The following is a 14779-nucleotide window of genomic DNA, read 5'->3' on the forward strand; positions in this document are numbered from 1 at the left end:
CACACACACACACACACACACACACCTGGTAAAGCCTACTGCTAATCTTGTTTAATGGCAGGGGATCCATCCTTCAGTAACATAGTACAAACTATAAGGCTTTGTAGGACATAAGCATGTCCATCAGAATGATGCCAAAATTATGACCAAAACCTTTTAGCTGGAACAAAGCTGTCCACACAGACACATAGTCCATAGAGTGTCCATAACGAGATTATCTTCAGGATACTGATGAAAGTGAGGCTTAAGATGAGTAATACTAGCTTTACCTCTCTGCTTATATAGTGGTATAAAGCTGCATTCTGCAATTGTCCTCTTAAAGTGCCCATATTATGAAAAAATCACTTTTTCTGGGATTTGGGGTGTTATGTTGTGTCTCTGGTGCTTCCACACACATACAAACTTTGAAAAAAATCCATTCATGCTGTTTAGAGTGAGATACAGTTTCTGAATGTGTCCTGCCTTCAGTCTCTGGGTGAGCTGTTCAAAATCGGCACGGCTTGTGACGTCACAAGCCGAAACGAGCAGGCTAACCGCAACCATTAGCTCGTTAGCATGCTAACGCTAATGCTAATGCTAGCATGCTACCTCGTTCTCAATAGCAAAGCACTGCTACAACACACACAAGTTCACCATAATCTACAAAAGGAACTACTTCCATGTGCGCCCTCATTTAGAAGTCTCCCAGCTAATCCTGCCTTGTAACTGACCGAAGTTGTAGAAACAGCCTTTCTTTTACTGTCTATGGAGCTAGCTAGCTGACATGATCTACATCTGAGCTACTGCACGTGCAGTGCAATCAAAGATAGTACAGAAGAAGAAGAAGAAGAAAAGAGGTCTCACTCTGTAGCTAAAACAGAGACCAGGTGAAAAGAGGATCTGCAGCAGTGAGAGAGAGCACTGCAGCACAACAAAAATATGGTGTTTTGGTACAACCTTAAAATACAATTATGAACCTGAAAATGAGCATAATATGGCTGCTTTAAGACGTTCCTCAGATCAAAAATATGTAGGTCAAGAAGAAGCAAAACACAGAACACACACAACAGATCAAATCAACCAGGGTGAGTCATCTCCCATGTGTTCTCTGTTTTCTTTTTCTCTGCGTGACTCTTGTTGTCACCCCTTCATCTGCCATCACTCTGGTTCAGTGAAGTGCGAACCTAATGGAAAAGGGTAAACTAGGGTGAGTGAGAGATCAGAAGGGCAGATCAGAAAAGTTGGAGATCATAGGACAGGGCAGTGGAGAGAAAGCACAAGTGAGGTGAATGAAAGGAGTATGCCGATATAAGAGAGGAGGAAATAGCAGAGTGAATATTTTCAGCATCTCTTGCTGCACTTTTTGTACCACAGAATGTGACACAGGTCAGAAAGCTCGGCCTAGGTATATTTTTTGCATCACAGTGTAGAAGCTTCTTTTGATATTTATCATGGTTGAATGAGATATCCTGTGTTTTGTGACCAACTTTTCTAAAAAAAGGTTTTGGTCAGTTTTACACCATTCACACGGAACGTCACAGGCATAAAAATACAATTGACTGAGATTGTTGCAGAAAATAAATAAAGGAAAACAAATGAAAGAGACCCAGAGCAACCAAGAGGATGTATAGACAATCAACATTAAAAAAAAATTAAGATTGGGAAAAGAGGACGCCCACTGTTAAATATGAAAACTATGCAGGGGTTTCCATCTTACAATAATAATTCTCTTTGCTGCAGTAATGCCATAAAAAGGACCTTCTGTAGATATGATGACAGATTAAGGAGTGACTATCACTCAGAAACACAGTGCTTGGTAAGCAATCTATAGGAACCCCAATAATTTATCTGATGTATTGATCACTTCTTTACATCAAAAATATATGCATAGAGTATGTGCCAATAGATTTGTGGTTACAAAGGGAACATATTGGACCTTTACTGACACCTATAAGTTGATAAATAGTATCTATGAATCCTTTTATACTGTAATAGTTGGCCAGTGAGTACTCCATAGGTTCACATGGCAGTGTAATTAATAAAAAATAAAAAGATAAAGCAGGTTCATTATATGTACATAGCCTATAAATGCAATTATTTCTTGTATATAGTTGGTGACAAACAACACATGCAGCAACGTTTTTTCCAATGAGATGTTAGTACTGAGACATTGCTTTCCTTGGACTTCATGTTGAAGAAGGTTTTCCACAGATATTGGTTCTTCATCAAAAATTTAGAACACATCAATTACTGTATGCTGACTGATTTATTCCTGAAAGAATCCTATAGCAGCAATTGTAGCAAACACAAAAGCTTTCACTACCTATTTAGGCTGAATTATCTCTGTGTTCTATTAACTGTAGACAGCAACACAATAGATGTTAATGGATATGGACATGTCACAGATTTGTATACTATAAAGAGGACAGAAACAGACATACAAAGATGTCCTTCTATCAACATGTTGTTTGATGTGGTGCTTTATTTGCGTTTAAGGGCCTGAAGTATCATTAAAAAGGGTTGAGTGTGAGATCGAACGCCAAGTGGACAGTTAATGGGAGAGAGGACAGGCACAGAGTGGAGAAGAGGGCTGTGGACCTAATGGACACTGTGTTTTATTCTCTCTGTCCCCTCCAAAGCAGTGATCTATTATTATAATATTACCTGCTCTTTATTTGACCAGCACAGTTCCCATCACGCATGCACATGGCCTTTTACTAGTGGGGACAGTTTAGATAATTACGCAGAACAGTAAATCTGGAGTAGCCAGCAGCCGGGCTGTACCATCACTTTTAATGAGACAATGTGCAAACAACACATCCAACAACAAGATAAAAATAAGTAACTGCAGCCTACTAATCTATGTTATACTGTCATCCAGGAAAATTGTTTTCTTCTTCATGTCTTCATGAAAGTACCTCTTGCTTTGGCAGGGAGCAGTTCAGTTTATTGACGAGGCTAATTTTACAGCCATGCTAGCAGCTCTGTGATGCTGTACCAAGGCACGGTGTAGTCCTATGAGCTAATGTTAAAGTTAGCATGCTAACATGCTCACAATGACAATGCTGACAAACTTTTAGCAAGAATAACTTTAGTATTTTAACCCTCTCAGTGTGGTATGTTAGCTAACATTTGCTTGGCATGCCGCTAGCTTAGCTAAAACATAACTCAAAGATATTATCAAGTGTGACGAGCAGTATGTTCATATGCTCTTCATTTTATTTGCCAGAAGTTCTTTGGTATTTTTGTAAAACAAAATTATCCATCTGTTTCTCTATAATTCTGCTTAGAAACATAGAGCTCCCCCTGCCAAGCGTAGTACAATGAGAGATTGGAAAGATATCAACAGCAATATTTCACTTTCAGTTATTTTAATCACGCTACTTCTCTCACCAGCAGGTCATGCTGAAAAGGTGGAAATGAGGCAAACTGAGAGGGAGGGGGTGGGAATGTGGTTATTTCAGTCTTCCAATGTTAGAAAATAGAAGCCCTTCTGATATTTAGTGAAGAATTCATCTCTCATATGATACAAGGATGCTTCGCAGCTGCAGACTATGGCACAACACATAACACATTATGAGTGTTTTGTTGACATAAATAAATTTAGCATGTTTGTGTGCTACTCTACTTACACTGTAGGCCTATCAGTTGCAGGGCTGTTGCATTGGGTTACATTATATTTAACGGGTGTTTTTGTGTTCACCCATTGCATTCATATGGTATGTTGCTATATTTTCTCCAGATGAGAATGTTACGCTACAACACATACCTCTAAACGCCTTATCTGAGTTATTTATTTCAATAAATATGCTGGAAAGAATGAGAGCTGATGATGAAGGACTAGTGTTGCTCATTTTTTGTACACTTCGTAATTGTCACACTTTCATCCACACATTATAATTTATTCATGTCTTGAAATTTGCATTTTAATGTTTTTAGGACCCCCAACTTCTCCATTATTGTTTAATATATATATATATATTTTTTTTATCTTTGCTGTATACACTCCCAGTATTTGCTACCGCAGTGTCCTCATTCCCCCATAGGAACCATTAACGTTTCATTTTAGCTTATCTTAGTGCTACAATGAAGATGACACACTGCTGGAGCACATCACACACAGCATGGGGAAATCAACCCTCCCAAGAGGTTGCTGGCTGCTAATGGCTGTGGCTACAGGTGCAACACAAGCTAATACTCATAAGGCCCTATTTTCTCTGCAGCTGCTCTATATACACATACACACACACACATGCACACACAAACGCACGCACGCACGCACGCACGCACGCACGCACGCACATTTTTCTTTAAATCAAGGGCAGGGTTATATATGCACACCCGCTTTTCTTTAGAAGCAATTTGGTTTTGAAGCTGTCAGCAAGGTCCTTACTCATTCATTCATAGTTACAGGTAAACAAATGTTTGAATTAATAATTATGATAAGCGCATATGCATATGATAAGCAAGCGCTGGTAATTAAAAAAAAAACATGCAGTATGTGGCATGAAACCATCTGCCATCTGTTTTGAGTCTATCATGAATGCTGTGTGCTGCTCCCTTGTGGTAGAGCCTCTTGGCTAACACAAGCAACTGAGCAGTACACCCACAACACTGTTCTGTCAGAAATGTTAAGGATCAAGAGTAAGTGCCTGTTCAGCAGCACCACCATGTGATAGTATCAGTCCTGGGTTCAAAGTTCTCCACCAACCAACAACAGCACAGCAGATTTGGGATTTCTTTACATCATTTGGACAGTTACCCTTTTCGGTTTTAAAGGCAACAAAATAAAATAGCCTATCCCCATGTAGAATCAATTTGGCTCAATTAAAACTGTGAGGAGCTCAGGTGCTGCCGGGTGCAGCAAACACAGAGCGAACCCTGTGGACCAAGGTGAACTTTCTAAAGATCAACTTGTCACAGTGACTCAGGAAACATCCCTGAGGTGAGCCGTGGGTGACAGCTGCTGCCGCTCCACTGGCACAGGTAAATGCCAGAAACCCCACTTAGTCACAATGGCTTGCTGACACACAAAGACACACACACACACACACACACACACACACACACACACACACACACACACACACACACACACACACACACACACACACACACATACTGAACAAGGACACAGCATAACCAGAGATTCAGATGCAGCCCTTCAGTGTAATTGCTCAGCACAAACAGAAGTGTTTTTCTGTTTCTTCCTGGAAATTGGAGCTGAAATTGGGCAGACAGTGGCATAATACAGCATTGTTACTACATAAATGACTAACATTTTCCATCACACTTCTAATCATCTGTTTGCAAATGTATAATATGAATCCATTGTATGGGGTGGTTGCATATTCTGTACACGTCAGTATCTAGTTATGTAAACACAAAACAACAAAAATGTAACCTAAAGAAAAACACACACACAGGCTGAGAGGTAAAGATTTGAAGTGGAACAGAGTGACCCTGTTGCGGCAGTGCTGATTAGAAGCACAATACTGATGATGCGCATCGACCGCTTTCTCATGCGCTCTTATTGTTCTGCAATAGTTCTTTGATCCTATTTTAGCTACTGTATTATTCCTTCTGCTGTAGGGTTTTCTCACGTCTCACTGAGATGTTTTAAAGTACAGAAAATTGGGAAAACAGTTAAGACAGCCTTGTTTCTAATTGAAAGTAATTGTTTCATCATCTAATATTTGTTATTGAGCTGCAGTACTGAGGAGGACCACCAGGTGTCTGTAGAGTAAAAGGAATGTATATGACGTTACAGAATCAGATCCCTAATAAAGACCTGCACACACACACACACACACACACACACACACACACACACACACACACACACACACACACACACACACACACACACACACACACACATTGGGTTCACATATACACAGGCACAACCTGGCATATGTAAGCTACTGTAAAGGCCACAATTCAGTTCAACAAGCTGTGAAGGTTTGAGTACATTGACATTGACATATAGAAATCTTAAAAACTCACCTAAAGCAACCCTTGCTTATAAGCAGGCATGTGACAACCACTTAAGCATGTATACCTGTAAGTAGACCAATTTTACTGTGTTGTAAAAACCTTTTTAGTGTCTCATGGGTCACTGTGTTATTCATATAACCACTCAATTATGTGTCATTTCAAAAAAATGTTACCTTGTATATGCCTGCTATTACTTGTAGTGTAGCGCTGCCATTTGTACAGTACATTCAGGCAGAAAGGACATTTCTTTCACACTACAGGCACTTTAAATTCTGTGCGTTTCTGCTGGTAGGCTAAATGATGTGTGAAGCCATTTACAGAAATGAGGCTCAGAGCACACCAGTGACGACATGATTCTCTTTCTAAACACCTTCACTCAGAGTTATGCTGCTGATGATTTTTATTGATGACGATGATAATGAACAATACCTCTCTTGTTAACACTATGTCCTGTCTTATTCTCTGTCTGACAGTAAAGGGGAGGCGGCAGCTATCGAGACAGAGCTACTGAGGGACTACAGGTTTGGACAACAGCAGCTGATAGAGATTTGGGGACAAGCATGCGCCCACGCCATCACTAAGGTCAGCACACCTTCTAATTTCCATATCTCCTTTGTCCGTAGTCTGCATGTCTTTGTTTCTATCTTTCTTCTCTAAGTAGGAGGTAGAACACAACACAAGGCAGACACTTTTTATGTTTTTAATTCATTCATAATTCCCATCCATCCTTTTCCGTCCAACCATCTAAACGTATCTGGTCATAGGTTGATCCATCCGATACTATTGCTATAAATAAAAGCTCAGGCAAATAACATCATTCCAGTATGTTTTTATGTCAGTTTTTGTTTTTATTGCGAAATGGACATTTGCTTTAATGTGATGTTTTGCTTTCAAAGCTCTTTTCTTTGGACCATTAAACCAACGGCACCAAACACTGAACAGTTGTTGTCATTTAATGTGATGTGATGTGATGTGATGTGATGTGTGTGCGTGTGTGTGTGTGTGTGTGTGTGTGTGTGTGTGTGTATGTGTTGGGTCTGCATTTAAGTGTGTTTAGCAGTACTCTTACAAACCAGCAATTACATTTTTCTTGCATATATTTTATATGTTTTCCATGAATTGAGGAGTTGTATCTCCTCTTCTGCTCTGCTGTCTTTGTATTGAATAAATAATATATTACAAAGGAAGTCATGCATATTTTCCATTTACTGTCACTTTCTGCATAAAGCCATTCAGTCCAGAACCACCGTTACAAGTTCAGGTCAAATATAATCAAACGGTGGCTTCAACCAACCCACTCCTGTGCAAATCTGTTTAATAGACTCCCTGTGTAGCATTCAGCAAACCTTTTTTATTTTTAGAAAAGCTGCACATTCTGTCCTTCTGGGCCTCAGTATTCATTAGAACCATCAGGGAGACCATGGTGTGACTGTTTGGTTGTACATGAGGGCAAAAAGTCACAGCTGCTGCAACTCACACTTTCCTAATTTGCATTGCAACTTACAAAATGTCTGATTGTTATGTGGAAAGGAAATGTTCTAACTTTCAGTGACATTTACTTCCAAACATTTGAAGGGGCTCACCTTGAGGCAGAACACCTGAGCTCACTATGTGGCAGCACTCCTAACCACACCGGTCCAGAACCACAGCTCTTCTTCGCTGTGGTCTGGACTGTGTCAAGCCAAGAGTGTGTGTCAGTGGAGGGCTGTTAGGAACACATGTGGTTCCCTTTGACCAGACCACTGGCTTGGTTTAACGCCACAATGGTTTCCTCAGCGGACTCTTCAACAGGCTGTGATGAATAAGAGTCTGAGCAACAAGACACATGAAACCCTGCGCTGCTGTCAGAAGGAGGGATGAAGAGAAAAAGAAGGAAAGAGACAAAGACAGAAGCAGAGACACAATTGCGTGGTTTACAGTAAAAAGTTACAAAAAACACATCAACAAAAGTGATAAAAGCAGTTTAATAGGATATATTTTACATCTCTCCTCAGAAAAAGCAAAGAAGAGACAGACACAAGAAAGAGAAGAAGAGGACATATCAGAGATATCTGACCGGAGCACCATTATTAGACCGCGAAAATCTGAGTAGGCAGGAGGTCGGGGTGGTTGATGGGTCCCAAATCCCGGAAGTACTACTTAAGGGGACTGAGGTTTTACCACAAGCCACAAAATATTTTTCTTATCTTAACTAGTCATTTTAGTGCCTAAACTCAACTGTCACGTTGCCTTTTACAGTCACCTTCTGTCGGCTAAACGTAACTCTAGCTAACGCCAATTTATCATACAAATTGTTGTGCATGCGCTTTTGTACGATGTCATACGAATCCATTGATGAAAACGCATTGCGGTTAGCAGGATTATGGAAAAACTACTGGCCCAATTTTCATGTAAACTCGGTGGAAGGGCGTAGCATGGGCCATGGAAGAACACATTCAATTTTGGAGAGGATCCCAATCACAGGGCGGATACACAAATTATTTTTTACTTTCGTTAACATGGCGAGATAGGGTGTTTGTGCTTCATTCATTGACAATCTAATTGAGCATTTAACAGCTAAAAAGCCAGATATTTCTCCTCAGGAATTGGTGGAGACCAAACCAGAGCTAAAAGGAGAGTGAATACATTCAAATTAAATTAATTATAATGTTGCGCCTTGTCGGATGTGTAAATAAGCAACTGTCTGCTGACATGTCAACTTTATAAGGTGATAATAAGCCAATATTGTGTTTGCAGCTTGTTGCACTGCCCCTAAGTGGCCAAGAAAACAAAGTCATTAATGCAGATTCAACTAGTGTTTGTTTTAGTGTGTCATTTGAGTCGTTATTGCATTCATGATTGGAGCTAATTTTATGCTTTTAATTTGTTTGATTTTATAGGTATTTTTATTAAACACTACAAATGTATTATTGTTTAACCAAACAAAGCTATTACATTCTTGGGGGGTGAGAAACATGCAGACACAACAGCAACAGCTTAAAGAAAGTGAAATGGAAAAGAGAAGAAGTAAAAGCTGAGACAGGCAGAGTGGCAGCATCAGAGACTGTGTGTTTTCCCCTCAGTGTGTGTGATTAAACCCACCACATCCACTTCCCCTCTATTATCATCAGTCACTGCTGGCCCCATGCCTGGCCCTCCACCAACAGCCCCAACAGCATAGCCTTACTAGACAAACATGGCCTGGACGCTGCGGATCGCTGCTGCCCACAGCACGCTACTGCTTACATGACATCACTGCTATTTAAGGAAAATTACAGTAGAAGGAGATGCAGACAGTCTGATTTCGCTGGTTTCACTGCTGGCCTACTGCTGTTGGCTTCCAAATGTACCACAAAAGAACACCTACGCTGGCTAGCTGACACACAAAGACACACACACACAGACACGCACGCACGCACACACCCACACACGCACGCACGCACGCGCACACACACACACACACACACACACACACACACACACACACACACACACACACACACACACACACACACACACACACACAGGTCTTGTGTAAGTCATCCCTTTACTGTTCCAACAGCTGCAGCCACCAGACCAGTTTGTGTGTGTTTCTCTATCAGTCTGAGGCTTTTCAACACCTGAATGGAGACAGGAGATGTTTTTGTTACCACACAGCAATGCATTAGTCTATAGTTCACAGGAGCCACTAGACTGTAGTTTAGTCCTCTAGTACAAATATTAAAGGCACTGTTTTTCTGCATTATGTGAGTTTATTTGTGTTTCTAGGACCATGGCTGTGTTTTCTCAGGCTCAGTGTGTGTTTCAGGTTAATTAGTGGTGAAAGAACATGTGCCTTCAACATTTGTTTCAAAGAGGTAGTCCCTTGGAGACCTTATTACAATCAAGACAGCCATATTTTTAGCTGTGTGTGTGTGTGTGCGTGTGTGTGTGTGTGTGTGTGTGTGTGTGTGTGTGTGTGTGTGTTATGTGTGAGAGTGTGAGGGGGGTCTTAGCAGTGCTCTGCATAAGACCCTGCACTATCTAGACCTTTCTTAATTTGGACCCTTCCTAAATCATCCTCCTAAAGCTCACAGTGTATTTCATTAATACAATAATTTATTGCAAAACTATTATGAGTATTTTTTTATTTTTGGAAATACGGAAAACTTAGCTGTAGACCTTATATGTCCTGTCCGCAGCAAAAACGTCAGAAGTTTTCCATATGAGCAGATAAAAAGAAGCAACCAGCGCACAAACCTGCTGAACAGATACAACAAACCAGCTGTCTGCACTTGTAGAAACCTCCTCCACATCAAAAATATCATAAATATCTCAAACACTGGAAAACATTTCAACAAGTTTATTAGCCTAAAACGGAGTCGTAAAACCTTGTTTTTCTAAAATAATACTGTGTCATTTGTTGGCAAGGCAGAATTTTATTAAAAGAAAATACATTAGTGCGGAATAAAGTGCATCATAGACTTGTATCAATATATTTAACTTAATATAAGAAAGGAGTGGAGCTGTCATCACTGCTCATAAAAAATCCTTAAGTCTGTGACTGACTAGTGTGTTTTGGTCATGATGTGGCCTTTTTTCTGAGGGTGTAATACACCAGTGAGGTCATACTATATAATGACTAAAAGAAGCTTTCAAATTCAGTATCTACCTAAAGAGTGTCCCGGGAATCTCTCTGTTTTCATTCTACAAACAGACAAACAAAAAAGCACTTTCAGCAGCACCAACACTCCTCTTTTGCTAATTGCTTTCTCCATTCCAGTGATCCATGTGGAGGCTCGATGTGAGAATAAATGGAGTTAGGATAGAGAGGTGTTAGAGTAAATCAAGCTTCTTTTCCAAGCGAGATGAGACAAATGCTTCAAAACACATCAGAACGCTGCCTGAATTGATTCAGCCTGCTCCCTTTATAGTGGCTTACCTTCAACAGTGTGTGGCTCTAATGGTTTCTACAGCAGCATGAAATGGCTCCAGCATTGATATCACTGATCCTCCCGACAGCTCTTAACATTTAGAGAAAAGACCATTACCTGCTGATGTGCTCTTTAGGATGTTACATGAAGGGAAGCAAGAAACAGAGAAAGAAAGAGTACAAATGAAAAAAGACTAAACTACTGTAGTTTTTTATTTTTTTATTTTAAAGGTGCATTATGGTTATAATGGCTAAAATGTTAGCAAACAATTGTCTGTTTACACTTCCAGGAGAGACGGTGAAACATTAGCATTCATTTGACTTTAAGTTGTGTTTCTGGCCACCTGCCAAATAAATGTCCAGTATTCATTCTCCTTTTAGCTTTGCTTTGCTGTCCACCAACTCCTACTGTAAGAAAAAACTTTACCTTGAAAAATGCTACACTGTGTTCACTAGCTAGTCCCTAACTTAGTCTGTCTTCCATTTTGAATTGAAAAAGTTATAGAGAGTGGGCTTATCAGAGGAATTTTGCTGAAAATAAACCAAAAGACAGTCTGTAAAATCTGTTAGGAACTACAGAGTAGGTTGATAAATATCATCTAATAATTTTTTTTTGGGGCTTTTCTGCCTTTATTTTGATAGGACAGCTAGGTGAGAAAGGGGGAAGACATGCAGGAAATTGTCACAAGTCGGATTCAAATCCTGGACCTCTGCATCGAGGCATAAACCTCTCTGTATATGTGCGCATGCTCTACCCCTGAGCCAACCCGGCCACGATAATCAACCTCTTTCATAATCCACATAGTAATTTGATCCTTTATTAGCATAACAAATATTGATTGTTGCAGCTTTAACTCTACGTCTTTGTTCCTTTAATCCATAGATGTTTCATTTTAGTATACAGTTTTCTTCGATTGCTTAAGCGCTATTTTGAAAACGGGGACCGGTTTTTCAAAACACTACACACAATTAGCACAACCACACACCCAGTCAGCAGAAGACCTCAGACCCTTGCAAAAACTATACACTAATTTATAAAAAAACATATTTTGTTACCATATGAAACACACACTTTTCATATGACTTCATTCTGTTTGAACCAGTTACACACCGTTGTCGCTAACCTAAAACACTTTTAGCAATTCTACTTCTCAGAGAAAGTGCAAATATACAATAAGTTCACCAAACACTACACAAGACCAATGCTGCAGACTTATTTCTCTCCATATACCCAAATCAGTCAACATGTCAACATGGAGAATCACAACAAAACATTTCTCAGTTTTCATGCTACTACAGTAGTATGCATAACACTGTTAGCTCAGCAAACAACAGACAGACATGAAATGCTGTATCCAGTACAGGTTACAATTACAGTAATAAAAAAACAACAAACAATAAAAAAGATCTGAAAAAAACGGACTTTTATGACTGTTTTCGACATACTATACTATGACTTTTCATCCCTTTTTTCAACATATTATACTGTAACTTTTTAATGGCTTGTTTTCAACATACTATGTTATCACTGTTTTATCAGAACCTTTTTGGTGGCACAATGGCTCAATGGTTAACACTGCTGCCAACAAGCAACCTGCAAGTCTTGGCTGCACCTTTTCATGATGTTTTTTTCAAAAAACTACATGTTTTTACATGGCTTTTGTTTGACATACTATACTATGACTTTGTTATCACTTTTTTCAACATGCTATACTGTAACTTTTTTATCACTTTTCTCAACATACTATGCTATCACTGCTTCAAAATAAATTCTTTGGTGGCCCAATGGCTTAATGGTTAACACTGCTGCCAACAAGTAACCAGCAAGTAGTCAGTGCGGAGTCTGACCAAGATCCGATAACCAGTCTATGCTTGCCCCTCTCGTGATGTTTTTTTTCGACATACACACTCTGATATACTATGACTTTTTTATCACTTTTTTTGACATACTGTACCAAAGATCCTTTATACTAAAAATGGTATGAAACGGTACACACTTCCTGTCTCCTAAAGAGTGTGGATGAATGAAAAGTTATATTTGAATAATTATTAATATATGGTCTTTTGCTAACATTAGATATTTACAGCTTCACAGCTAAAAGACTAATTTAGCATCACAGAGATTAGTTTTGTTAGGGCGTTCACGAACGTTAGCTGATGTTAGCTTCTCTGTGTTGCCAAATCTTGGGAGACATTGGTCCTGAGACAGAAACAGGTCTCAAACAAAGTTAATTTTCTCCTGATGTGTCCGTCTGAAAAATACAATTTTAGTGTCAGAATGCTCTGGAGATATGTAGCTTGTGAGAAATGGCATCAGTATCTACTTTGGTGACTATGGGGCGAAAGGATCGCTCATAATCTGTGTCAATTCTCCCATTGGAATCAATATACTCAGACCTGCCACTAGTCTCCTTAAGAGGCGTGGCAGTGGCGGAGCCCACGTGACAAAGATACAGGAAACTAGCTTGAGTTGGGGCGTCTCGGTTCTAAACCGTCTCTGACTCTTTTTAATCAATTTTTCCTACATACTATAGTATGACTTTTTTTTTTTTATTACTTTTTTTGACTTACTATACAATGCCTTTTTATCACTTTTTTCAACATACTATACTATGACTTTTTTCAACATACTATATTATGACTTTTTCATCACTTTTTTCGACTTACTATACTATGACTTTTTATGACTTTTTTCCGCTATTCTATACTATGGCTTTCTATCACTATTTTCAACATACTATACCATGACTTTTTATGACTTTTTTGAACAAACTATACTATGACTTTTTTCGACATGCTATACTATGACTTTTTTTAAACAGTTTTCATCATACTATATAATGTATATTATACAATGGCTATTTTATCATTTTTTCCAACTTACTATACAATTACTTTTTATGAATGTTTTCGACATACTATACTATGACTTTTTATGACGTTTTTTTGACATTCTAGATTATGGCTTGTCTATCACTTTTTTTGACATACTATACTTGGACTTTTTATCACTTTTTTCGACTTACTTTACTATGACTTTTTTCGACATCTTATTCTTATTCTTATTCTTTATTTATAAAGGACAACACACATTAATCAACATTTCTGTAAATGTGCCAGTGTTAGCCAGCCGGCTAATTTTCAACTGTAGTCCTTTGGCCAGATGATTTTAGACCAGAGCAGCTTACTATACAATGACAATTTTTTTACTTTTTTCATCATGCTATATACTATGACCTTTTATTACTTTTTTGACAAACTCTACAGTGGCTATTTTATCTTTTTTTCTTTTTTTTTTTTTTTCTCCGCATTAATGGATTCCTATTTAATTCAAGCCTAAAAATGTTCAACATTTTTCTTTCATTTTTCGTAGTTTTTGAAAATATTGAACCCCCATTTCCCATTTTACCAATTCATTACTCTTTTAGTTACTTCTTCATCCAAATTAAAGCTGGCAATTAAGTTTAGCAACAGCTTTTACAAAAACCTTCATACAATATTGGTATTATTCAGCTTTTCTAAGACATTCTTATTAATTAGAACCATATCTACTTTTCCCTACAACTTCACCTTCTTACACATTTCAACCAGCAATTCACTGTAGTGACAGCTTTTCAATAAAACCTTAAAATAATCCACTTTTGTTTGATACATTATTGGTATTATTCAACATTTCAATGCAATTCATACTAATTAAAACCATTCCCACTTTCCCAACTATTTCTCTACTAATTCTCATTTCTTAACCATCTTCTTACACAATTATGCCAGCAATCCAGTTTAGCTTTAGCAACTTAGCTTTTCAGCATTCACAAGCATTTTCTGCAGGAAATGCATTTTCTAGTTACAGTTAGCAATTCCCTCTATAGGGAGCAGCTTATAATGGAGAGCTTGACATTATGTCATACACTA

General features: G+C 38.6%; 1 protein-coding gene across 1 annotated transcript in view; it reads left to right on the forward strand.

The window, feature by feature from the left end:
* The window catches only part of yjefn3 (YjeF N-terminal domain containing 3), a 47887-nt gene that overhangs the window by 26183 nt on the left and 6925 nt on the right, over window positions 1-14779 (forward strand). Inside the window, exon 2 of the mRNA XM_031318359.2 lies at window positions 6450-6558. Coding sequence (XP_031174219.1) covers window positions 6450-6558 — 109 coding nt within the window. The remainder of the gene's footprint in view (window positions 1-6449; window positions 6559-14779) is intronic.

This window comes from Sander lucioperca, chromosome 11 (genome assembly GCF_008315115.2).
Source record: "Sander lucioperca isolate FBNREF2018 chromosome 11, SLUC_FBN_1.2, whole genome shotgun sequence".
In the NCBI taxonomy this organism is placed as follows: domain Eukaryota; kingdom Metazoa; phylum Chordata; class Actinopteri; order Perciformes; family Percidae; genus Sander; species Sander lucioperca.